Source organism: Leuresthes tenuis, unplaced genomic scaffold, assembly GCF_036924035.1.
Source record: "Leuresthes tenuis unplaced genomic scaffold, fLeuTen1.0.hap1 SCAF_2, whole genome shotgun sequence".
Lineage (NCBI taxonomy): Eukaryota > Metazoa > Chordata > Actinopteri > Atheriniformes > Atherinopsidae > Leuresthes > Leuresthes tenuis.
The window spans coordinates 40,077,273-40,105,086 of record NW_027325356.1 but is presented as its reverse complement, the minus strand read 5'-3'; the positions used below and the strand labels follow the sequence as shown (position 1 = coordinate 40,105,086).

General features: G+C 39.9%; 1 protein-coding gene across 4 annotated transcripts; it reads right to left on the bottom strand.

The window, feature by feature from the left end:
* Nucleotides 1-7,178: 7,178 nt before the first annotated feature.
* mtfmt (mitochondrial methionyl-tRNA formyltransferase) lies at nt 7,179-26,816 on the bottom strand. Of its 4 annotated transcripts, none has more exons than XM_072381085.1 (9): nt 26,491-26,816; nt 19,265-19,462; nt 11,359-11,481; nt 9,370-9,472; nt 9,190-9,265; nt 9,013-9,104; nt 8,753-8,825; nt 7,728-7,801; nt 7,179-7,574 (listed from the first exon to the last, which is right to left on the bottom strand). In XM_072381085.1, the coding sequence occupies exons 1-9, from the start codon at nt 26,688-26,690 to the stop codon at nt 7,392-7,394; spliced, it is 1,122 nt and encodes a 373-aa protein (XP_072237186.1). In that variant the 5' UTR covers nt 26,691-26,816; the 3' UTR covers nt 7,179-7,391. The 4 variants fall into 4 exon arrangements, with proteins under 4 accessions (XP_072237186.1, XP_072237187.1, XP_072237189.1 ...); XM_072381087.1 differs by having other exon boundaries at nt 7,486-7,574; nt 7,733-7,801; XM_072381086.1 differs by lacking the exon at nt 8,753-8,825 and having other exon boundaries at nt 7,733-7,801.
* Between the last annotated feature and the right edge of the window lie 998 nt (nt 26,817-27,814).

Below are 27,814 nucleotides of genomic sequence, written 5' to 3'. Positions count from 1 at the left end.
AAACCTAAAAAAACCCAAAAAACTTTAAGTATTTATTTTTGTGTGTTTGCTACACAGTTGAATAATTGTTTGTTGCAACAAACTTATTTGAAAGCATATTTCCTGAAAGGATTAATGAACTATGATATTAATTGTCCTTTTTTTTTAGTTAGCATATACCTTAAACACTCCAAGCTGAAAGCTAATGATGGTTATCTCAGAGCAGCTGCATCCTGGTACGAAAAGCTGTATGTTTTACATTCTATATACGTATGATCCGATTAATCGACCAATCGAAAAAAAATAATCGGTGATTAGTCGACTATTAAAATAATCATTTGTGGCAGCCCTATTTTGCTTTTGTGTTTCAGAAATGTATTGTAAATATTTGTCCAAAAACTGCACCGTTCAAATACACAAAAGACAGTTTCATGGACTTTCAGATGATTTCCAATATGCTGAAAGAAGTCCTTCTCAGTATAACAACTAGCATCACAAACTAAACACTTAAAAGTGGAGATGATATTTGGCTGTTGACTTTCCTTAGTGGCATGGAAACTGGACAAACGTGTGCGAAGCGCACTCTGCGTTTTGAATGTGCAAGGGCAACCATCATAGAGACATGGCTGAGATTGCCCACGACCAAATGTTACGTGCAGTAGTCTGTAATGCTTTAGTAAGTTCCCTTAGTAGCAGACAAAGACTTGCAAATCTTACACTGCCATCCCATAGGCAAAAACCTAAAGTAATAAGAAAAAAAAGGTCCTATTAACTTGTATACAGTATAACCGCACAGAAGCCAGAGCATGTCACGTAAAGCATATTATCAGACGTCCTGTCAACATAATGCTAGACAAAGTTTTAAAGAAAGAAAAGGCCAGTGTTTGAAGATGTGTCGGAGCCACCACTTGAATTTATTTTTGTGTGTTTGCTACACAGTTAAATAATTGTTTGTTGCAACAAGCTGCATATTTCATCAAAGGGTTAATGAACTATGATATTAATTGTCTTTTTTTTGTTTTTGAAAGCTAATGATGGTTATATAAGAGCAGCTTTATCCTGGTGTGATAAGCTGTATGTTTTACATTCAATATACGTACGATCCGATTAGTCGACTAATCGAAAAAAATAATCGGTGATTAGTCGACTATTAAAATAATCGTTTGTGGCAGTTTTAGTCCTGTCCCCATGTTTTGTCTTGTCATTTCCTGTTTTATTTTGAAAAATTAACTCTCCTCTTGTTTCATGTTACTTGCTCTTCCTCATGTGTCACCAGTCGAATTGTCTTCCCTGATTCCTGATTGTGTCCACCTGTTTCCCATTGCCCTCATGTATCTAATAGTCTGCATCTCCCTTTGTCTTGTGCCTGAGTGTTTTGATCTGTTGTCCACCCAAGCCTGCCATCACAGCCATAGTTATCCTTGCCTTGCTTGTTCTAAATCGTGAAGCCAGTATTCTTTTGCTTCCTTGCGAGGAATTTGTTTTGTTTATAATTCTCATAGAATAGTCTTGTTTTCATAGCCATTTTGATTGCCTCCTTTTGGAGTGATTTTTTATTTCAATTTATTTATCAAATTTTTTTAATGTGTGCGTTATAGATTACGTCTCAGAGTTTGTAAAGCCTCCAGCTTTCAGGCGTCTATTTACTTTGTTTTTTTCTAGAGTTGAGTTGGTTTTCCTCTTTAGGGAGTGATTTTGAGGTCATAATTCGTGTTAATGGGTGCTCCTCTTAGCAGAGTGATTTCCTGTTTATTAGATTATTTATTTCTAATTATTTTTTTGTTTTCAAGTTTTATAGCTTATATAGAACACATTTTCATAGCTTCTTATTTTTTCACTCAGTGTTGCAGATGCTAATAAAGACAGCTGAAACGTTCATCCTCCTGCATCTGGCTAAAAGTCCAGGTCTGACAGAGGTAACATCCCCCAAAAACTGAAAAATGATATATTTACAAATACACATATATTTGTAAAAACCAACACATGAGTTACAAATAGGAAATTTGTATTTGTGGATAGTAAAACGTGTGCAACTCAAGGCATATCTGTAGATCACCCTCTGTGCATTTGCAGTTATTTTAGAGAGAAATTTAACCCATACAATCTGCTGCTCTAGCAGAGCATCCTGTGCTACTGCTTCTGTGTGTGGTCTTCCACCTGCACAGCAGTACATAGGAAGATACTCCAGGGAATTGTGAAGACTGCCCAGGAGAGCGTTGGTTGTCTTTACCCTCTCTTGAAGAGCTTCACAGCTCCTGCTGCTTCATGAAAGTATTTTCACAGACTCCTGACACCACAGCTTCTTTCCCACAGCCATCAGGACACTAAACACCACCTAGCACCTTATGTGCAATAGATGGTATTATGTGCAATATACACTACTCACAAAAAGTTAGGGATATTTGGCTTTCGTATGAAATTTCAGGATGAACCTAAAATGCATTATAACCTTTACAAGTGAACTTAATGTGACCGTCTGTAAACTTCTGAATGCCCATGTCCAACTGTGCAATGTTTCAGTACTTTTCACACAGGTTGCTGTTCTCTAACAAGGAGCTTAATGGCAAAATTCACAACAGGTGTTTGATCCATGAATCAACCAATACGTTTTCTAGTTCAACTAGAATTTCTATTTTAACAGCCCTATATATATAATATAATATAAAATTAATTCTTATATGCTTGTATTGAGTGTTACTGTGTATAACCTGCAAATTACCTCACTGCAAGATACCACCCAGTCCTGTTTCTCAAATTCCTCTTTACAATGGTTTGCTTGTTATGATATCAGTGGTCTGAACAGCTCTGTACTTTGTACTGTGTCGTTCTCTCTTGCATGATATTAAAAGCCTCTTATCTCCTCAGAAGAAAATAACTGACTCTGTGCATTACTAAAATTTCCACCACAATCTTGGCGTCACGAACAGGATCCCTCGACTGGTTGACCTGGACCGGACCGCAGTGCCTGATGAGCCTGGACTGAAGTAGGTTCCAACCTCATACATCCAAGACCTTTCGGAGAGAGGGCTGACGGGTCCGTTTCCTGGATACCAGCGCTGGGATAATTTTTTTTTGAGTAAGACAAAGTGAGACAAAGATTTCTCGGGTAAGTGAAACTTTTGAATTAGTCCGAAGAAGTGTGAGTACAGATTAAGGTCCTCATTGGAGACATCCTTTGAGTGATGGAATATATTCTCCCATTCCAAGTCCGAGAATGGGAAACATTGTCTCAGACTTTTGACCCTCCCGGGGGACCCAGGTGTGATGAAATGAAAAAGAAATCTGGTCCAGAGAGTGTAAAATAAACTAGTTATTGGATAGAAAATTGGGTGTTTTCCCCCTGAAGGTTCTTTTAGCATGTCAGAAATAAGACAATTAGAAGAAAACATTTGCGAATATGAGAAAGAGATGAAGCAGAAAAAGAAAATGAAGTTGAAATATTGGGAACAGTTGGAGGAATGTCAAGAAGGTATAGAATGTTGGAAAAATGAAAGTGAATTATAAGGAAGAAAGAAATTGCTAAACAAATGCCAGAACGGAATTATTATAATAATTTAGTATGTGAACGAAAAGATAATTAATATCTGATTAAGACTGAATCTCCTTCTAAATCACCATACTCCACTGATAACTTTTCTTCTCCTTCTGCACCTCTTTACCCCACCCTGAGCGCTCTGGCTGTGCTGGTCCTGGACCTGGACTCCTGCCCTCCAAGACCCCTACAAAAACAACTTCCAGACCTGCCACAAGCCTCTGGCTCTCTGGAAGAGGGAACTTCTCCAGTCCTCATTCCAGGAGAAATCCCACCTCCCCACAACATTTGTTAAGAAAAGGAAGATGTTAGGTTCACCAGTGTTATGCTCGCCATGCCCAGAACCAAGTTGAGACCCGTAAGACAACCAAAAGGGAAAAGACTGAAAAGGAGCTGCATTTGGCAGCCATGACCATGTATCACGCAATTGATGGTATGACAGGTCACCCCGGAAACAGAGGACGAGGTGGGGGATGTGGACACGGGAGGGGAGGTCGACATGGGCCACGCTTGAGCTATGACCCAAATGTTTGTTTCTACTTTGGCCAGACAGACACACTTCCTTCACTGGAAGAAGGACTGTCAGCAGCTGAGAAGTGATGAAATTAGGCAAAAGGCTGATTGAGGGTGGGAGGCGGGTTCCGGACATCATGCACCAGCGGAGCCTCCACCAATGGGTGATAACACAACACGCACATTTTTCCTGCTCTGTACAATGAAGAGATGCTTGCTGACTGTGACTCAAGTAGTAAAGTTTTGCATGCTATTTCCGTCCTTGAGCAAAGGGCTTTGTACTGTGTCGTTCTCTCTTGCCCTGAAGAATTGCCCTGATAGCAATTTATCTCAGGTAAAAGGAGCTAGACTTTTCCAACTTTTAAGCTGACTGTTCTGGGGAAACAAGTAACATTTATGGTTGACTCTGAGGCTACATCATCAGTCGTGAAGTCAGGGGAATTTGACCCTCCGCCAAAGCTAAGTGGAAACCAGGTTTACTCTGTGCCTGCATCAGGCCAGGTTGTGAAGGAGAAAATGACAACGCCCATTGCGTGTCACTCCTGATGGGCTCTCCTTCAAACACTCATTTTTGTTATCAGAGCTGTGTCCCATTAACCTGATGGGCCGTAATCTCATGTGTAAACTGGGCATTATTTTAACTTCCACACCAGAGGGCGTTAAGGTTATGTTGCATCCTGACAGTTTTCACAGCAGTGCAGTTTGATTCATCGGCACTTACATATGCTTATGAGTGGAAACTTCCCAGCTCTCCTTTTTCACAACAACTAGTGGAAGAAGCAAAAGCGTTAGTTTCACCCCTTTCTGATTTCATGCAACCTACTGATTTGCACTGTTATCACACATTTCTTTGAAAAAATATATATGACTACTTTATTTTGTAATTCACAAACTGCAGCAGTGGCTGTGTCGCTTACTCCAGCACAATCAGATTTTTTTTATTGTGGTATTCGCCCTCACATTTCCTTGGCCAAACCTACACATTGGCACTGGCAAGGTGGGGGAGAGTTTGTTGATATTTGTCTAAAAGAAACTGATTGGACTGTTTCACCTGCTGATCTAAATTTGATGTTTTCTAAATGACTGTCTGCTTACTAAAAAACATTTTTGAGCACAATGCATTGTCAAAGAACTGCGGAACTAGTTCCCACCACAGAATCACATTTTGAAGCATGTTTTTTTAAATTAATTTTAATTTTTTTTTTAATCTGAAAGAGATCTGCCTTTGCTACCCATGTTGGCTGAAGTGCCCACTGATCTTTGGGCTAAAAGCAAATTTGATGTAGGGCTGATAAAAGGCTGTGAACCGGTAATTATCACCCCTAAATCTGACTATCGCCCGTGTAAAAAGCAATAAAAAGCACCCTTTGAAGTCTGAAGCAATTAAAGGGATTAAGCCTGTTTTTCAATCTTTTTAGAAAACAGGCATCATTGTTCCCTGTGAAAACTCACCTGTGTGCACTCGTTTTTTCCTGTTAAAAAGATTAAAGATGCTGGCCAGCCAGATGATGGCGTTTTGTACAGGACCTCCAAGCTGTGAATACTGCAGTTCAGCCATGTGCAGTTTTTATTTTTTAAAATTTTTTATCAGTTGTTGACTTGTCTAACACATTTTTCTCTGTGCCCGTGCACCCTGACAGACAGTTTTGGTTTGCTTTTGAGTTTCAGGGGAGATCGTGGACTTTACCCGGTTATGCCAGGGGTACTGTGAAAGTCCCACGAATTACAATGCTGCCCTCAAAGCTGGCCTGGAACCACTCCAACTAACCTCAGGCTCTCCTCTTTGCAGTACGTGGATGATATCCTTTTATGAAGCCCTACCAAACAATGGTGTGAAAAAGACACATTGACTCTGCTGAAACATCTTCATTCTTATGGCCATAAAGCCAGCATTTCTAAGTTACAGTTTGTACAGGACAAAGTCACCTTTATGGGCCATGTGAATTCCAAGGATGGGCGCTCACTTTCTCCTAAACATGCTGCTGCAGTTCAGAACATTCCTAAAACAGTTACTAAAAAACAGCTCGTCTTTTTTAGGTATAACATCTTACTGCAGGAACTTCATTCCTAACTACTCTTCTCTTGAAGCTCCTTTAGGTGCTCTTATCTATGGGGAAAGGCCTTCAGTCAGCTGATCGTGTTCTATGGACTCCTGAGGCTTAATCAGGGAACTTGGCACTCCAGACCCTCATAAACCTTTTATACAGGCAGTTGATCTGTTCTTATGCAGGAACACAGGGGCAGGCAAATATAGATGGCTGATATTACAGGGTGTGGCTGTTCTATGAGTGGGTGATGGAGCTCCAAACAATAGCTGCACCACCTACTAGTTGTAAGTTTTGATATATTTCAGCAATCTTGTGGCGATTTTCATATCCTATAGTCTAATTTCATGTTTATGCAGTGCACGTTTCCATGCTTATACGGAAGGAGAAGCTAATAGAGAGATTGTTTTCACAATAACCTTTTTTTTCACCCCATGTACCTTTGCAAGATTACTTACTGCCATCTTAAACCACTGGTACAGCATCAAAATACAACGTGGCGCTGTAGTACAAGAATGAGTTATTCATTGTTATTCAACTGTTTTTATGTACTTTACCATCTACATAGTTTTCTTCATGCATGTTGACCTATAGAATTGGTAGAATGCAATCCTAAATGACAGAAGTATCTAGAATTGCTTTAGCAGGCAGATTTGTTTTACAACTCCAAGCTAATGGAGGTGGCTAATCCTCTCCTGGACAGCAGAATTTTGTAAAACTGACATCCCTTGACCTGAAGGACTTAAATACTGACTGACCCTGTTCTTCTCGATCAGACACATGCAGACGTGATGAGATTCTGTTTCTATCCGATTCATTTTGCAAACGGATATACTAAATATTTGTTAAACTACGACTTAGAGCTCACCTACAATCTTCATTCGTTTCAGATTTCCACCAAAGCATGCACACTATGTACCTTAATAAATTCTACCTATAAGTTAGTAGTTAAGTGACGTAAGTCTGGTTGATTCCCAGAAAGCCCAACAAACCACAAGCCTTTATCTTTCTTAATCAAAGAAGCGTTTGTGATACTGCAGGGTATTCATGAGGAGCTCTTTGGAGGGAGCAGCAAAACTTTAATGTCAAAAAACATCCAAGGCACTCTCTTTTAAAAAATAATTTACAACTTCTTTATTTTGAGACTGACCAAGATTAAATTCTTAATAACCGACTCTATCAATCAATACCTCAACCAGTATATTAATTCAACAATACAATAAATGTCTGTAAACAGAAGTGTATCAAATTAATGTTATCGCTTCTATCAGATCATATCATTTTTCAAGCATATACATCAAGCAAGAAGATTTTTTTACTATTTATAATGTTGAGTTCTTTCTCCTCTGAGTCTCTTTAGTTCCTGCTTTTTTACTGACAAACTGTCCTTCAGCTGTCTTATTGGGTGTGTTCTTCCTGGATGTCTGATGCAGGTAGCCATTATAGAAATCAGTTGCTGACAGTCTTTTTTTCAGGAGCACTGCCTTGAACCCCACCCAGCCATCCTGGAAAAGACAACAAATACATACAGCTGAGCAACCAAAAAGTACTGGAATAACCTGCACTCACAATAATGTGGTATTACAAAGACGCTCTAGATTAAAACAAAATTGTTCTTTCCAAATACCAAACCAAAAAAAAAAATCACTTGGACAAACCTTACAGCAGACAGCCAGTGTATTGGACTCCTTCTCATAACACACAGAGCCAGGGATGGGGGCCTTCCTTTGATCTAAATATCAAATTATGGCTCAGGGTCAAATCATTACTGAAGTAGTATTAAATAGGTCAACAGCATATACACACACCAAGGCAGCTACATGTACAGTATGGTACTTGTTAAAAAAAATGTCATTCAAAACAAACCAGTATTGTGTCCAAACTTCTGATTGGTACTACTGAGTGCCAACAACTTACCACTAAAGGGGTGCAATCTGGGTAATTTACACTTAGCCATTTAGTTATTTAAAAATAACTTATAGGAATAAAGACAACAAAAAAAAGAAAAACAAAAAAACAACATTCAAACTTAAGTGCAGTAAGAATCCCTGGTCTATACATTAAAGGTAAAATCAATTAACATTTATATAAATGACTGAGATTAAGTAGGTTAAGTACAGATGTGCTAGTAAGAGCAGGTGGGGTGTTTTAGGGTGTCAGGAGCAGAGGTGTTCCCTGAAGAGGTGAGTGTTCAGGAGTCCCTGCTCTGATAGCATTTGGTAAATGAGAACAGTCTGGACTGATCCTGCCTTGTGCGTAAAGATGGCACTACCAGAGGTACTTCATGAGAGGAACAGTGGTCCTGAAGGAGTATAAGTGGTATAAGTCTAAGTATAACTGGAGACCCAGAAGTCACTCTGTAGGTAGCATTAGTGACTTGAATTTGATTCAGGTAGCCATTGGAGGTCAATAAGTAATATAGTGGCATGCAACCTTTTTGGTTACTCAAATGCCAGACAACCTGCTCTGTTTTAAACACATGTTGGGATTTCCTCTAGTACAAACATGGAGACTTGCTAGAGGAGCATTGCGCAAGCAGAGGCAGGAGATGACCAAGCACCAAGAACTGAGTGGCATACTGGGTCAGATACAATCTGATTTATCTGATAATGGTAAGAAGAAAACATTTTACTCTGTAAACACTCTCCCTTTATGGTCAAATCAGATTTTGATAAAAAATTACCTGATACATGACATTTTCCTGCAAAATCCAAAAGCTTTATTGTTCGGCCCATCCATACAGTCCTCAAAGGTATCTGCAAACCGAGAAGGATAGTTGCAGCAATATTAAAAAGTCTTGATTCCAGATCAGTTTATTGTTCATTACCTGGGATCTGATGGCATGATACAGGCAAGAAATTTAGTCACAAGTCTGTTCCTCCCACACCAATATTGCAGCAATATTAAAAAGTCTTGATTCCGGATCAGTTTATTGTTCCTTACCCGGGATCCGATGGCACGATACAGGCAAGAAATTTCATCACAAGTCTGTTCCTCCCACACCAACCAGCTCATAGATGTACCGATTTTTGGAGCTATAGGAGAAAACTAAAGTCTTAGTTTTAAGATTTCCTCTTCATTTATACTCTGAATGTGTCTAAGGAGCTCAGACCCACATACCAAATGTTGCACCAGTCTGACCTTGCTCCCATTTATTTGCAATTTTTTCTGGGAGTTTCTTCAATGTATCAATCAGCTGAAATCAATATTTCAAACACAGTAATATATTATTCTATAATTCCATATATATACTATTCTGACGGTGAAATGATAGCATACTTATGTGTTCCATGGACTCACCAGATATGCTCCTTTAGTTGCTAGGGTAGCACCAAGCTCATCTGCAGTACAGTTTTTTGGTACCTGATGAACCTCCTGGTTGAGAATTGGGCCAATGTCAAATCTGGGACATGAATACATTTTAATTAGTGTCATAGCAGGCCTATCAGCTTTGTTATAACAAAAGCTACATAAGCTACAAGTAAATTAAGGAATATACCCCTAGGGTCAGCGAGAGCAGGGGCGGAAGATGACTCACAGGCAGACTACATGGCAACTGACATTGGAACGAACACGACTATGAGGTGGCGATGTGACTCAGTGAAGGATAGGGGCACGGACCTATTCTCAAGGGCTAGAACTGGGCAGAATAGTTTTCAGAGCAAAAAGAGCATAGCTGGAGAAAACAAAAGTGGTAGGCTAGAGGGAAATAAACTCCAGGTTTGTCCTTGTGGTTGGCAGAAAGTAACGTCAGTTAGAGGCCTTAAAATGCATCAGGGAGGAAAGAGATGTGTGGTAAAAGAAGGGCCGTGTGGCCGCATCGATCAGTACTTTTTAAGAAGTCAATCGAGTAAGTTGGATGAAGTCCAGCAGTAGGTAGAAAACCACAGTCCAAAGGATATCACACAGGATGCAGCTGATACTGAGGTGAATAGGCCAGTTAAAGAGAGAAATATGGAGCAGAATGCTAGAGTTAAGTGGCCTAGGGCAAATAGCAACAAAGAATGGGAGGCAGTCAATAAAGATTTATCAATAACATTAGGTAGGTTAGGAGGAAATGCAAGCGAAGAGAAGATATAATTTACTCCTATGGTGTAGAACGATTTGGGGTGCAAGATAGAAAGAGGGTTGAAAGAGTACATTTAGTTAAGTCTAGACATCAAAGAGAAATGGAGAAACTGGTTAAGGAAAGAATAAATTTAAGGAAGCAGTGGAAAAGAGCTACAGAGGAAGGGAGGGATGGAATTAATGTTTTGCAGAAAGAATTGAGAAGCAGGCTAGCAATACCCAGAAAGGCTGAATATCTTAGGAAAAAGAGAAAGAAGATAGAATATGTCAGGACTGCGTTTTACAGGGACCTGTTCAAGTTTGTTAAAGGGTTGTTTAACCAGGAAAAAGGAGGCGGAAAAGTGTGGATGGAGATGTAAGCAACAAAGGCAGAGGTGAAAGAGTATCTAAGAAATACATATTCAGATCTTGAGCAGGGTAGTAGGCCTTCCACCTGACATGCCACCATTAGGAGATATAGCTCATAAGATGGATGTTAGACCACCTAGGTGGAAAGAGGTTGAGGAGGTAGTTAGGCGTGCAAAGGCTTTGCCAGCCCCAGGGCCAAATGGAGTCCCCTACTGGGTTTATAAAAGTGCACCTGATATCTTAAAGTTTTTGTGAAGGCAATTAAGAATAGTTTGGGAGAAAGTTTATTCCTAGAGCATGGTGAAGGGCAGGAGGCGTTCTTATTCCAAAGGAGAAAGAGTCTAGGGACCCGAGTCAGTTTCGGTCAGTTAGGGATGGCTCAGGTGATCCTGAAACATCCCATAGTTATGCTGCTATATGCCTAGACTGCTGAGGGACCTCATCTGTCACAACTTTCCTCATTTTGCTGTCGTTTTCTCAAATGATATTATGTACATGTGACATTATTGTGGTTATTAACTTGTTCCAACCCTGTTCCAACAGGTATCCTTTGAATGGTGTTATGGTGTTTTTCCCCCCTCTTTTCTGTCTTCTCAAACCCCAGCTGGATGGCCACCCTTCCTGAGTGGTTCTGCCAGAGGTTTCTTCCTGTTAAAAGGAAGTCATTTTGACTTAACCTGTTTTAATCAACTTTAAGTAAATGTTGTGACAATGGACTGTCAATTCATATGATGATGGTGATAGAGATGATTGTCTTGTATTCAAACGCATGTGTTCAGTCCTATTGTCCCGTCATACACTTGCCTAACTATACAAGCTGCTGCAGTCACATTAAAAAAATCTTAAAGAACTGCACATTTAAGTTATGCTTACTTGTGAGGGAGGATTTGGATGATAGTGACTCCTGTTACAGTGTCACTCTGCATGATTGTGTGGAAGATGGGTGCTGGACCTCGCCATCTTGGCAGCAGGCTGGGGTGAACATTCAAAATCCCGCTGCAACAAAAGAGCGCATGCACAGAAGCAGAGATACAATAAATATACAATTTCAGTTCATGTCATATGTCTGGATTGGGTTGTATGTATGTGCAGATGTATATACAGTCGAATTCTTTTAAGGGAATCCTTTGAAAGGAAATACAGCTTCGAATTCAAAGAATGCTCAGTACCTTCTGACAAACTCTTTCCTCTCATAAAGCTGTTATGGTACGTTTGGATGACCAGATGCCTACCTACTTCCAGTTATGGAGATGATTTTCCTTTAATGTGAATCCTAACAACCTCTTTATAGTTGCAGAGCTTTTTTTCTCAAAATGTAGCAAGCCACTCCAAATGCACTTTCTCACTTGATTTTTTTTTTTCAAGCATTAAGTATAATTTGCATTAAGATCTTCTTTAATCTTGCATGTTCAGTGCAAATATGACATTGGATTCAATTCCAGAACTTTTACCTGCTTCAGTGAAGAGGACATAATAAGAATATAGGTCACAACATGAGCAGAATTTTAGTCAATGGTTCAGTTACCTTGGAGGATGAGGGTACTATATACATAAAAAGCAGCACTTATAAGCCTTTAACATTGTAAAAGCTAAAAGCATGCATAGTAATTCCACTTTCATTGACCATCCAAGTTTAATATGTTTAGGTGAACAGCTACAATGGATTAAATCAACAGATTATGGCTAAAGATAACCGTACAGATATTCACATCATACCACTTTGTAATGCACTATTGTCCTATAAATTGATAAAGTAAGTTTTCCCACCATATCGATGCTTCATATTTAAAAGACCGACACAAAAAAATAAAGTGATACTTTATTAATCCTCAAAGGGAAATTGTATTATTGCAGTATATTAGCAAAACTATATTATTTACCAAAAGAAAAATTTTATTAAATTAGAAAAAAGATCCAAAAGTTCCAATTCTGTCACTGCTCCAACAGATGCTGCAAAGTGGATTGCACTCTCCATCACAGACTTATAGAAGATATGAAACATCTAGGTGCAGACATTGAAGAACCTAAAACGTCCTTATAAAGTATGATCTGTTCCGTATCTTCTTGTAGACAGCCTCAGTCAGTTAGTGGGGTTACATGCGGGCAATCGGATCGGATTAATGGCTAAACTACAATAAGATTTGAGTTATTCAGTTCATGTAACAAGTTTAATCCGACAAGAAATCAAATTGGATCGGGTTACTTGTGATCGAATTAAGACCCCGGGATAACTCAATCCGATTGCCAACTGAACGTGCCTGAGGACGATAGAGAATCGGATCGAGCGTTCTGCGCATGCTCAAGATTTTTTCCGGCGACCATCTTGCTCTTCGTTCGCCATCTTTCTGAATGCCTGAGTTTGTTGTTTTTGGTGGTGAAGACGTCAACAGGAGGTGGCTCTATTAGCGATAGTTGAAATGGGTACAGCGCCACTTATCTACTGTGGTATTGCATGCTTTGTGCCAGTGATTCGATTCCTTCACTGCCATGTAACAAAGGATAATTACACTTGCTCAGATAATGAGCATAACCCAACTATAGCTATAATCCAGTTAATCTCATCATGTAGACCCACTGAGTGAGGTTATACGAGTGCCATCGGATCGGATTAATGGCTAAATTACAATAAGATTGAGTTATTCAGTTCATGTAAACACTTGAATCTGACAAAAAAAAACAACAAAAAAACCAAAGAATCAGATCGGGTTGCTCGCGCTCAAATTAAGACCCTGAGATAACTCAATCCAAATGTACACTGAACATGCACGTAGACAACAGTGGATCAGATCGAGTGTTCTGCGCATTCTCGAGTTTGTTTCCCGCGATCGTCACACGGAAGTCGAAGGAGACGATATTACTGTTGTTGTCGCCGCTGTTGAAATAAACAACGCGACAGAGAATGTGCCATTGTGCATCGTGTTTGTGCCATAACCAGCTCATCACAAACTAAATGTAGAGGGACGTAGCTTCATCTTGCTCTTCGTTCGCCATCTTTCTGAATGTCTGAGTTTGTTGCTGTTGGTGGTGAAGACGTCAACAGGAAGTAGCTCTATTAGCGATAGTTGAAATGGGTACAGCGCCACCTATCGTACCGGGGTATGACATGCTTTGTGATTCGATTCATTCACCGCCATATATAAAGGATAATTAAGGATATTTACCCTTGCCCAAATAAGGAGCATAACCCAACTGCAGCTATAATCGAGTTAATCTCATCATGTAGACCCACTGACTGTTGCATTTCCAGTCCAGTCTGCTGTCCAGGTGAACACCCAGGTATCAATATTCCTCCACCTCTTCACTTAAAATGGAGACAATATTAGACTTTTTGCTGGTCCTCCTAAAATTCAATCATCTATTTTGTTTTGTTCGTGTTTAAGGTGAGCTGATTGTTCCCATACTATGCCACAAAGTAAATAACCAGTTCCCTGAATTCAGCCTTAGTTACAGTGGGGAAAAAAAGTATTTAGTCAGCCACCAATTGTGCAAGTTCTCCCAGTTAAAAAGATGAGAGAGGCCTGTAATTTTCATCATAGGTATACCTCAACTATGAGAGACAAAATGAGAAAATAAATCCAGAAAATTACATTGTCTGATTTTTAAAGAATTTATTTGCAAAATATGGTGGAAAATAAGTATTTGGTCAATAACAAAAGTTCATCTCAATACTTTGTTATATACCCTTTGTTGGCAATGACAGAGGTCAAACGTTTTCTGTAAGTCTTTACAAGGTTTTTACACATTGTTGCTGGTATTTTGGCCCATTCCTCTATGCAGATCTCCTCTAGAGCAGTGACGTTTTTGGGCTGTCGCTGGGCAACACGGACTTTCAACTCCCTCCACAGATTTTCTATGGGATTGAGATCTGGAGACTGGCTAGGCCACTCCAGGCCCTTGACATGCTTCTTACGAAGCCACTCCTTCGTTGCCCGGGTGGTGTCATGCTGAAAGACCCATCCACGTTTCATCTTCAATGCCCTTGCTGATGGAAGGAGGTTTTCATTCAAAATCTCACGATACATGGCCCCATTCATTCTTTCCTTAACACGGATCAGTCGTCCTGGTCCCCTTGCAGAAAAACAGCCCCAAAGCATGATGTTTCCACCCCCATGCTTCACAGTAGGTATGGTGTTCTTTGGATGCAACTCGGCATTCTTTCTCTTCCAAACACGACGAGTTGAGTTTTTACCAAAAAGTTCTATTTTGGTTTCATCTGACCATATGATATTCTCCCAATCCTCTTCTGGATCATCCAAATGCTCTCTGGCAAACTTCCGACGGACCTGGACATGTACTGGCTTAAGCAGGGGGACACGTCTGGCACTGCAGGATTTGAGCCCCTGGCGGCGTAGTGTGTTGCTGATGGTAGCCTTTGTTACTTTGGTCCCAGCTCTCTGCAGGTCATTCACTAGGTCCCCCCGTGTGGTTCTGGGGTTTTTGTTCACCGTTCTTGTGATCATTTTGACCCCACGGGGTGAGATCTTGCGTGGAGCCCCAGATCGAGGGAGATTATCAGTGGTCTTGTATGTCTTCCATTTTCTAATAATTGCTCCCACCGTTGATTTCTTCACACCAAGCTGCTTACCTATTGCAGATTCAGTCTTCCCAGCCTGGTGCAGGTCTACAATTTTATTTCTGATCTCCTTTGACAGCTCTTTCATTTTGGCCATAGTGAAGTTTGGAGTGGGACTGTTTGAGCTTGTGGACAGGTGTCTTTTATACTGATAACGAGTATACACCGGTGCCATTAATACAGGTAACGAGGGGAGGACCGAGGAGCCTCTTAAAGAAGAAGTCACAGGTCTGTGAGAGCCAGTAATCTTGCTTGTTTGTAGGTGACCAAATACTTATTTAACCGGGGAATTTACCAATTAATTCATTAAAAATCCTACAACGTGATTTTCTGGATTTTTTTTCTCATTTTGTCTCTCATAGTTGAGGTATACCTATGATGAAAATTACAGGCCTCTCTCATCTTTTTAAGTGGGAGAACATGCACAATTGGTGGCTGACTAAATACTTTTTTTCCCCACTGTATATCAAAGAACGTGATCCTCACATTGCTGTCTGCTTTGTCCAGATGACAGAGGGCTCACTGAAGCAGGTTGATGATGGGATCTCCAACACCAACCCCAGGACGATAAGCAAACTGTAGAGCTTGCTTAAAGGTGTTTACTTGCTTATTTAGGTGAGCCAATAACAGTCTCTCCAGGACTTCCATGATGTGGGACATTAGGACAACTGGTCTGTAGTCTCTGAGGGTAGATCAATGAGATTTTTTAGGTACTGGAATGAACCAGGATGTCTTCCAGAGCACTGGAAGTTTCTCCTGACTCAGACTAAGGTTGAAGAGGTGATTGATCTGGACTTGCTGCCTTGTTCTGCTTCAATCTCTCCAGCTGCTTCTTCACCTTAATTCTGGTGACAGATAGATGAGAGATGGACAAAGCATTACTCATTGGGTCCTGGTGTGGATGGAGATGTTGATGATCCATCACTGAGGGGTGAGACTGTAGAGGTCTGTCAGGGAAGCTGTGGATCCAGAGTGCATGTAAAGTCTGTGTGATCATCTGAAAATACTTCTGCAGGCTGCATTGGAGCTTCACAAATGCATGCCTATATGTTGAAATGTTTTGCATACAGGTCGGTGAGTATATAAAACTAAGAAATATGTTGAACAGTGGGAGCTGTTGACTGCTCTCGTTTATGTTGGTGGAGCTTTAGTTTAGCTCTGCTATGAAAGGCTTGTCAAAAAAACTGAAATTAAGTGTCGAATAAAGATTGTCAGGTGCATTTGTTGTCTATATTTTCAACTATGCTTTTTTGCGATTTATTGGTTTTTGTGCTTCATGCTATTTACTATAAGATTGGTTGCTGTTCAGATTTTTAGCCAATCAGGATTCAATCAACGTGCATCGTCATTATCTCCTAAGGAAAAAGTGTCATTAGCTTTTTGGAAGACTGCACATCTGTCTTTCTGTGACAAATCATCTCTCTGCACAGGGATGCACATGATATGTCCATACATGAATAGTTAATCACCACTAAGTGCAAGCATGTTTATAACTACTTTATGGGAGTTTAAGCAGTTTGTTGATCTTAAGCCTTCAGGTTGGTGTTAATCTATTATGACCTAATGTAACATACCCTTGCTTTTACCTTTTGACCTTGATACAACAATTGTCACATCAACATTCTCAAAATGCACAAGCATAATTTCGATATAGATTTCTATTATTGATAATTATGTTAATCATATAATTATGATAAATATGTTTTATTGGACAGTTTGAAGCTTTTCAGAGAATGTACATTTAGGGCTTTTTATGAAATAAATTAATAAAAATAAGCCTCCGATTTTAATTGGTTAACACAATGTCAAGGAGGAAAGACATCAGCAATAATTTCCATTTCCAAACTATCTGGAGTCCATCATTCTACAGAGAGAAAGATTATTCACAAGTGGAAAACATTCAGGACAGCTGTCAATCTTCCCAGGAGTGGATGTCCCAGCAAGTTCACCCCAAGGTCAGACCATGCAATGCTCAGACAAACTTTGAAAAACTCGAGAGCTACATCTTACGACTCTACAGGCCTCAGTTAGCATCCACCCATCCATCTCCAATCCAACTTAGGGTGGGCTGGAGCCTATCCCAGCTGTCACTGGGCATTCATTTGCTACGCTGAAGAGCCAATCAAAGTGAGCTCTTTCATCGACAACAATAACTCCCACTCTGAAAGCTGGATCAGTTGAAAAAAGTGATTGATGAAGTCCATGATGATGATGAGGAACACACACACAAGAAACAAATGTTCACCTAGGCTCCAGACGTACATGACATCTGATTGCAAACTTGGTGTACAAGATCCCTTAAACACCAATACACATCATTGAGTCATTCCATTCTGCTGTTTCAGTGGATATTTGATGACTATTCAAAAAAGAAAGGGAAAAAAAAACAAAAAATTGTAAATGGGGGACAAGTCACACTAGTGTGCCTAGTTGGAAAATTCGGTCACACATTTCTGAAATGTAAATGAGAAAGTGAAACTGAATTTTCACTGAGTATCTTTAGGGCTGGGCGACAGAACAATAGCTATTGAACTTTTCCTTGATAGAGATATAAAAACATGGTGAGATATACTTTTTCGATAGATTACATTCGTCCATCTTTTGACAGACAATACAAATAGTCAATGACAATGAGAGTTGCGCCGCGCTGAACCAATCATGTGGCTGGAATAGAGCCATGCCAGCAGCTAGCCGTGGCGTGTTTGTTTGTGCTACTGCAGCCGTATAAAAAAAAAGAAAAAAAAGAGTGCTCCCTCTGAAGAAACAATGGAAGACTAGTCCAAGGCATAAGGGATGACACTGTTGATAAGACGCGCCCGAAAAGTTCGGTGGTGTGAAGGTATTTTGTTTGTTTCGTCCGACACAAAATCGAGTAGTGTGCACTGCAAATTATGTCGAGCACATCTTCTGACAAAGACAGGGAATACTACTAATCTTTTTCATCACCTGAAGCAGCGCCACCCGTTTGAGCACAAAGAATGCAAACTTTACAAACAGACCCCGGAACAAGTGCTGATCTTCAATAACCCTCAATAACAAGGCCTGTGCAGCAGCAAAAGAATACCACAGAGTCTGCTTTATCCAGCACCAGATGACAAAAAATCTAAGAGACACCGTGATATTACAAATGGAGTAGCTTATTGTATTGCAAAAGACAAGCTACCAATAAGCACAGTGGAAAATAAGGGGTTCAAGTGGATGCTAAAAGTTATGGAAGTGATATATATATCGATATCGACTGATGAGGGAAAAAAAAATATATCGTGATATGACTTTTTCCCATATCGCCCAGTCCTAAGTATCTTGTTTGGAAGGGCTGCAGGAGAAAGCCTCTTCTCTCTAAAAAGAACATGGCAGCACAGCTTAGGTTTGCAAAGCTGCATCTGAACAAAGCTCGAGACTTCTGGAACAATGTCCTTTGGACAGACCAGAGCAAAGTGGAGATGTTTGGTCATAATGCACAGCAGCACGTTTGGAGGAAACCAAACACAGCATATCAGCACAAACACCTCATACCAGCTGTCAAGCACGGTGGTGGAGGCCTGATGATCTGGGCTGGTTCTGCAGCCACAGGACCTGGGCACCTTGCAGTCATTGAGTCCACCATGAACTCCTCTGGATACCAAAGTATTCTAGAGTCAAATGTGAGGCCATCTGTCCCACAGCTAAAGCTGGGCTGAAACTGGCTCATCAACAGGACAAAGATCCCAAACACAGCAGCAGATCTACAGCAGAATGTGTGAAAAAGAAAAGAATCAAGGTGTTGCAATGGTCCAGTCAGAGTCCAGACCTCAGCCTGACTGAAATGCTGTGGTGGGACCTTAAGAGAGCTGTGCAGAAACCTCAATGAGCTGAAGCAATTGTGTTTTGTCTAGTTTTTTTTTTTTTTGAGGAAAAAAATTATATTGTGTCATGTGACTCTGTTCATGTAAGGTTGTTGAGTGCTAACCTAATTTCAGGATCTGGTAAGGAACAAGTGATACTTCAATGTCCTGATATGAAAAATCTTAGTATTGAAAGAGGGTGTACATTCTTTTTCACACAACTGTATGAGATTTATTTAAGACTAATACCACGGGGGTCATGAGGATAATGTTACCCCATCAAAGCAACAGTTTGACTTGCTCCACATTATGTGGCCTTTCTGACTAAACTGAAGGGAAGCAGAAGTTATCAGGTAAATGATCACTGACAATAATTGCTCACTATGGGAACTTGTTGATGAGTCTCTCATGGAGCAAACAGCCAAAAGACACAACCACACCAACATCAAACTGTCCATCGATGTTGTCGGGGGGCCAGCTGTGGAGAGTCAGGTTGTTCTGTTGAGCAAATCTCTTCACTGGGACATCACCAGGCAATGTAACAACTTCAAGATTCTCCACTATGCCTTCAGTGGAATTCCTAGAAAATAAAAACAAGGGTTTGTCATTTTGTGAGTCGTCTCGAATTTAAGCTTTTCAATTTAACCACAACATTATTCAATACTTCCTTTCACACATGCACTTTTCATATACACTTCATGTCTGAATGAGTACTCTAGCTACTTTTCATCAAAGTTGAAACAGCAAATACACACGTGGACAAAATTGTTGGTACCCCTCAGTTAAAGAAGGAAAAACCCACAATTCTCAATCAAAATCAGCCATTACTTTGAATTGTTGATTAACATAATTATTAAAAAAAACAAACTAATGAAATAGGGCTGGACAAAAATGATGGTACCCATAACTTAATATTTTGTTGCACAACCTTTTGAGGCAATCACTGAAATTAAACGATTTCTGTATTTGTCAATGAGCGTTCTGCAGCTGTCAACAGGTATTTTGGCCCACTCCTCATGAGCAAACTGCTCCAGTTGTCTCAGGTTTGATGGGTGTCTTCTCCAAATGGCATGTTTCAACTCCTTCCACAGATGTTCAATGGGATTCAGATCTGGGCTCATGGAAGGCCACTTTAGAATAGTCCAACGCTTTTCTCTCAGCCATTCTTGGGTGTTTTTGGCTGTGTGTTTTGGATCGTTGTCCTGTTGGAAGACCCATGACCTGCGACTGAGACCAAGCTTTCTGACACTAGGCAGCACATTTCTCTCCAGAATGCCTTGATAGTCGTCAGATTTCATTTTACCTTGCACACATTCAAGACACCCTGTGCCAGATGCAGCAAAGCAGCCCCAAAACATTGCTGAGCCTCCTCCATGTTTCACCGTAGGGACAGTGTTCTTTTCTTCGTATGCTTGGTTTTTGAGTCTATGAACATAGAGTTGATGTGCCTTACCAAAAAGCTCCAGTTTGGTCTCATCTGTCCAAAGGACATTCTCCCAGAAGCTTTGTGGCTTGTCAACATGCATTTTTGCAAATTCCAGTCTCGCTTTTTTATGATTTTTTTTCAGCAGTGGTGTCCTCCTTGGTCGTCTCCCATGAAGTCCACTTTGGCTCAAACAACGACGAATGGTGCGATCTGACACTGATGTACCTTGGCCTTGGAGTTCACCTTTAATTTCTTTGGAGGTTGTCCTGGGCTCTTTGGATACAATTCCAACGATCTGTCTCTGTCTCTCAATCTGTCATCAATTTTCCTCTTGCGGCCACGTCCAGGGAGGTTGGCTACTGTCCCGTGGGTCTTGAACTTCTGAATAATATGAGCCACTGTTGTCACAGGAACTTCAAGCTGTTTAGAGATGGTCTTATAGCCTGCACCATTAAGATGTTTGTCTATCATTTTTTTTCAGATGTCCTGGGACAATTCTCTCCTCCGCTTTCTGTTGTCCTTGTTCAGTGTGGTACACACCTTTTCACCAAACAGCAGAGTGACTACTTGTCTCCCTTTAAATAGGCAGACTGACTGATTATGAGTTTGGAAACACCTGTGATGTCAATTAAAGGACACACCTGAGTTAATCATGTCACTCTGGTCAAATAGTTTTCAATCTTTTATAGAGGTACCATCATTTTTGTCCAGCCCTATTTCATTAGTTTTTTTTTTTAAATAATTATGTTAATCAACATTTCAAAATTAATGGCTGCTTTTGATTATTTAATTTTCAATGAATTTTTATTTATTGTTACTTTTGTAGGTTTCAAGTACTTTCAGTGAGAATTGTGGGTTTTTCCTTCTTTAACTGAGGGGTACCAACAATTTTGTCCACGTGTGTAAATGCTGTCTTCAGAACCACGAAAAGGTTGCTGTTGAACAAAACATTTCGTTATTCCAAAGCACATAATCTTTCCATTAATATTCCTCAAGACTGGTTTTGGACAGTGACAAAGAGGTACAGTACGACTACAAAATTTCCAAATACACAAGTTTGGACATTAAATTAGGAAAATTTAATGCATGTCATCAACATTATTTATACAAGTCATATTCATATAAGAATTTATTTTCATTATACTATCAGACTAACATTATATATCAACCTAGTGTGTGACAGCCTGCAAGACCATAAATAAAACGCCATATGCAGTGATTAAATGTGATTTAAGATAAACCACAAAAGCTAGTTCCTGCCACAGCTGAAAATAAATAAGATCCAACTGTGGTCCCAGTAGAGTGCCTGTGTAGAAATCCTTCCGTTAGCTCCCTATAGCTGCGAGTAGCCACATAACAGCAGCTATGAGCTAACAGAGCTATAGTTCACGTTTGTTCATTCATTCTTCCTAAAGTATTGGTGAAATAAAGAAAGATAATGCCTTATTTAGAGGCTGCATCGTCCCTGCCCTGTTCACTCCGTTATATGGATGTACGCCGATCACGAGTTTTCTAAATAGCTTCCGAAGGACGCCGACTTTCACCAAACTGTTATCGGTGAGTAGATGAACGTATTTCATGCCAGAAATAAGGTCTAGGTTTAAAATTACTGGAGTTCCCCTTTAATCATACCCTTGACCTTGTGCTGACTTATGGCATTGAGAGTGAACAGTTAACAGTGTTCCCTCATAACCCTGTCTTGTCTGACCATTTTTCAATAACTTTTGAATTTACATTACTTGACTACACGGTTTCTGAGAAGAATTCTACATATAGAAGGTGTCTGTCAGAGAATGCTGTAACCAGATTTAAAGAGTTGATTTCATCATCCTTTTCTTCACTGCCATGTGCTGATATGACACAGGATGGCTACCTAAATTTCACTCCAGTTGAACTTGACTCTCTTGTTGACAGCACTACAGCTTCAATGCGTACAACACTGGACAATGTTGCCCCTCTGAAAAGGAAGGTAATCAATCAGAAGAGGTTGGCTCCTTGGTATAATTCACAGCTGCGTGCGTTAAAGCAGACTGCAAGAAAGCTGGAGAGACAGTGGCGTTCCTGTAATTTAGAAGAGTCTCAATTAGTCTGGAGAGATAGTTTAATAACGTATAAGAAAGCCCTTCGTAAAGCTAGAACTGCTTATTATTCATTATTGATAGAAGAGAATAAGAATAATCCCAAGTTTCTTTTCAGCACTGTTGCCAGGCTGACAAAGAGTCCGAGCTCTGTTGAGCCATGTATTCCTTTAACTCTCAGCAGTGATGACTTCATGAGATTCTTCATCAATAAAATTGTTTCTATCAGAGAGAAGATTAATGGAATCCTTCCCATTATTATCACTGATGTATCATCAAGCAGACCAGCTTTAGAAATATCTTTAGAACCTGATTTGTATTTAGACAGCTTCTGCCCAGTTGATCTTTCTGAGCTAACAACAGCAATAGTCTCTTCTAAACCATCAACTTGTATGTTAGACCCAATCCCAACCAGACTGTTCAAGGAGGTTTTCCCCTTAATTGACACTTCCATATTGGATTTGATCAATCGGTCTTTGTTGACAGGATATGTACCTCAGACTTTTAAGGTTGCTGTAATTAAACCTTTACTTAAAAAACCTACTCTTGATTCAGAAGTGTTGGCTAATTATCGACCTATATCCAATCTACCTTTTTTGTCTAAAGTTCTTTAAAAAATAGTTGCAGTTCAACTTTGTGATCATTTACATAGAAATAATCTGTTTGAAGAGTTTCAGTCAGGATTCAGAGTGCATCATAGCACAGAAACAGCACTGGTGAAAGTTACCAATGATCTCCTCTTAGCCTCTGATAGCGGACTTGTTTCTGTGCTTGTCCTGTTGGATCTCAGTGCTGCATTTGATACGATCGATCACAGCATTCTGTTACAGAGACTTGAACATGTTATTGGGATTAAAGGAACTGCATTAGGGTGGTTTAAGTCATATTTATCTGATAGATTCCAGTTTGTTCTTGTAAATGAAGAATCTTCCTCATACATTGGAGTAAGTCATGGAGTTCCTCAGGGTTCTGTGCTTGGACCAATTCTTTTTACTTTATACATGCTTCCATTAGGTAACATTATTAGACAGCATGGCATAAATTTCCATTGTTATGCTGATGATACTCAGCTGTACTTATCTATGAAACCAGATGAAACCTACAGGTTGGTCAGACTACATGCATGTCTTAAAGACACAAAGACCTGGATGACTCAGAACTGTCTGCTTCTAAATTCAGACAAACTGAAGTTGTTCTCTTTGTTTCTCCAGTTTTAGCTTCTCTTCATTGGCTCCCTGTTAAATTCAGAATAGAATTTAACATTCTTCTCCTCACATATAAAGCTCTTAATGACCGAGCTCCATCATATCTTAAAGATCTCATTGTAAGATATTTTCCTAACAGGTTTACTTGTTGAGTTTCTAAAAGTAGAATGGGAGGCAGAGCCTTCAGTTATCAGGCCCCTCTCTTGTGGAATAAGCTGCCAGTAAATGTCCGGGAAGCAGACACCCTTTCCACTTTTAAGATTAGGCTTAAAACTTTCCTTTTTGATAAAGTTTATAGTTAGGGATGGCTCAGGTAATCCTGAAACATCCCATAGTTAAGCTGCTATAGGCTTAGACTGCTGGGGGACCTCATCTGTCCCACCTTTCCTCACTTTGCTCTCTTTTTCCCCCTGTTTAATCTCTCAAATTATATTATGTACATGTGACATTATTGTGGTTATTAACTTGTGTTTCCCTGTTCCAACAGGTATCCTTTGAATGGCGTTATGGTGTTTTTCCCCCCTCTTTTCCCTCTTTTCCGTTTTCTCAAACCCCAGCTGGTCGAGGCGGATGGCCACCCTTCCTGAGTCTGGTTCTGCCAGAGGTTTCTTCCTGTTAAAAGGGAGTCATTCCTTTCCAGTCGCCACAGGCAGGCTCAGGACGGGAGATTGGACTGAAGACAAGTTTCGGTGCAATCTGTTGGTTTCCTTAGCTAGGATATTATTTTTGAATTGGCTCCATATGAATGAACTGGATTATTTTGAAATTAATTAATTGGATTTCATTGGATTATGATTACAATGAATTGAATTCCAATTGGCTTGAATTGGACTATATTATTTAAGTGCCTTGAGATGACAATTGTTGTAATTTGGCGCTATATAAATAAAACTGAATTGAAAGTAATTTATCACATCCAATTTGGGACTGGATAGTTTAGTGGTATGATTGCCACCATTCCTGTGGAAGACCTGGGTTCAAATCCCCTGCATGAAAGGTACCACCTCCAGTCGGGGTCCTTAGGCAAGACTCCCTTACCCTATCTGCCTACCTGTATGTTGCTTTGGATAAAAGCATCTGCCAAATGCATAAACATAATTAAGTATTTTTTTAAGGTACACATATATATATATATATATATACACATTTATCTATTTATTTTTTTATTATTTGATATTATTGAAACAGAACACTCAAACAGCAACTTTTTTTTATATTTTGTGTGTTTATTTGCTCTGTAAATCAAAATGTTCTATTTTGGCATGAAGCTGTTGAAATTGAAAATGAATAGAACCGATGAATAGATTATTAGAATAATTGTTAGTTGCAGCCCTACACCACACCCATGACAACGACTGAAGCTGAGAGGTGTATCTCTACACTGAAGAGAATCAAGATGTTCCTGTGCAATGCAATGGGCCAGAAACGTCTTGTCTCTCCTCTCCATGGAGAGGAAGCTGCTCAGGAAAATGGCTGATTTCCATGAAAGGGTTATTGATCACTTTGCTTCTTTGAAAGAGAGACGGGCACAATTTCAGTACAAGTAATACAGTTTAAATAGTGACTCTCTCACGCACACACTTACCCACACGTGCACATAATCTTTTTACCGTTGATATTGTTTTTTATAGTTATTTTTTCATTCAAATATTTTTCAGGCAATATGTCAATTATTCATCTTTGTTCATGTTTACTCGGTGGTTTCTTAATTCTGCTTTTTTAATGTGAATAGCCTGGTGGTGTCTTTGATTAACAACAGAAATTCTGAGTATTTGTAATGGAAAATCAATGCTAATATAAAGTCAAACTGTCATTCAATACTACAAATGTTTTCAACTTGTATCTAGTCCCCGTCTTAATTAATAGTGAAGCAGATATCTCTCTCCATGTTCAAAGGTATTTGAAGGTAAACTGATCACCTGCTAGTATGTGGCAAATGCAGATAAAGGGAAAATCTTGCAATCTAGTTTGTTTTATGCGGTGTTGGTAATGTGAGTTGACCAGAAAAAAACAAATAAATAAAATTGTGACAGCTGACTTGCCACTAGTCCTGACTAGTCCTCATCGCTACAATTCCCCCCCATGAGAAATATGTCAGGAGCTGCCACTGGTCATCAGCCTGGACCACTTCTGAATGTCCCCTCGATGATCAGATCTGAATGCAGATCTCAGTCTGTCTTGAATGTGTTTGTGCCTGTACTTAGTGCTGTCCACTTGTGGTCAGATCACACAGAACATATGTTAACACCAGGTCTAATCAGTCCTGAAGGAGAGCTCAAGCTGGAGGGAGCTGGAAGGAGCATTAAATCTAAAACAGCTGCTAGTGTAAATCTAAGTAGAACACATCGGTAAACAAGAAAGGATGTTTTAAAGATAAAGGCAGAGTTTTGGAAGACAAAAACGTATGAGCATGAAAATGAGGAATTTTCCTTTTAAATTGAAAAAAGAAAATACACCCTTGATAGCCATACATCCCAATACAAAAGGTCTTGAAAGTCTTGCAGTTCTGAGCTGTGCATATAAAGCTGGACATCGGGCGACAGGTTGCCAGTCCATCACAGGGTGACACAGAGACAAACAACCAACCACACACACACACACACACTCCTGGGGACAATTTTAGTGGGAGGAACCTGGAGTACCCACGCATACAGCATACATTAGAAGAGCTGACAAGTTAAACTTCTACTGGTGTATTCTCTTTTCTGAAAAGCTTCAATCTAACTAATCTGTTCCAATGCATTTTTTCTTTCATTCTTGTTTTTTCAAAGGAAAAAAAAGACCCCACCACTTGTTACCTCCCCCACTTTAAAACATAAACAGGTGCCCATGAATGAGGAAATATATAATGCATTGCGATATGACTTGCATCAGTGCAACAAGAGTTCTGGGTGTGTACCTGCTGGTTGTCAGGAGTTTCAGAGATTCAACAGCGAACTGATCCGTGCCAAAGAACAGGAGCCTCCACGGTGCTGTTGACGATGATGACATAAGTTTACAGCCACGGATGCTCTCTCTCCACTCTGTCCTCATACAACAGTGTTGGACATTATAGAGGCTTTTCAGAAATGCTCCCGCTGTCCTGCCGTTCGTCCACATCCTAAAACCAACTGTAGATTAATTCCAAGCACTATACGTCTAAAGCGTTAATCAGGAAAGTTTTCAAGACTGTCCTATCTGTGGTGCCGAGATCGGGCGCAGCCATGTTTTCAGTTACACTTCCGTTGCTGTTTTCTTCTTCTTCTTCTTCTTAATTCAGCGGTAGCAAGTTATATCAGTGCGGAGCCACCATCTTTTGGTCTGGAATAGTTACTGCAGAGTCTTATAGACTAAACCCTGAAATCCATGAAATAAGGAAACATAAACACTCACAAATGTAATTAAGGCAGCAAAGCCCTATGGTTTTTCTAGGCATCATTATTATTACTATTATTATGATCATTATTAGGCCCCTATTATATCTGAAAGCGTTATTCTTTTTATTTTTCTTCTTATGAGGGCTCGAGCTGCAAGGCAACGAAGCCTTATTGTTTTTCTAGGCATTATTATTATTACTATTATTATAATTATTATTATTAGGGCCCTACTGTATCTGAAAGCATTATTCTTCTTCTTCTTCTTCGGGCTCGAGCTGCAAGGCAGCGAAACCTTAGTGTTCTTTAAGGCGTTATTATTATTGTAGGAGCCATAAATATTTCCTTTATATTCTTGCTTGTCATTATGATAAATTTGATGGGTATTGGTTTATTGTGATTTGTGTTTTTTGTTTATTGGTTATTATGGGACGTGGGTGTGGCGCTGGGCGTGTGTGGTGCGCAAATAGAAGTCTTAATTAGTCCAACCTGACACCTGCGCACATTGCATGGACTCACTGAAAAGCCTTGTTTTTTGCTCTATCTTGCACTTAAGACTGTTTGAGTCTGATTGATATGGAGTGCAATAAACCAAAAAAACCGGAGCAAGCGTGTGGACATTGGATTATTCAGTGCGCGTAAGACAATTTGATTTCCCCCTGCTTAGCCCACCGCGGCTTCTGAACAAAATTGGTGAGTTGGATCTGATAGCCAATAATTATTATTTTATGTGCATTTTAAGCAATTTTCGGTGCTTTCCCGTGCACCAAAACTCACCAATTTTGCCATGCATGTCAGGCCTGGTGTACACCACGTTATAGTGCAGTTGCTTCAAAATGGCTCAGTAGCGCCCCCTACTCGTTTCCTAAA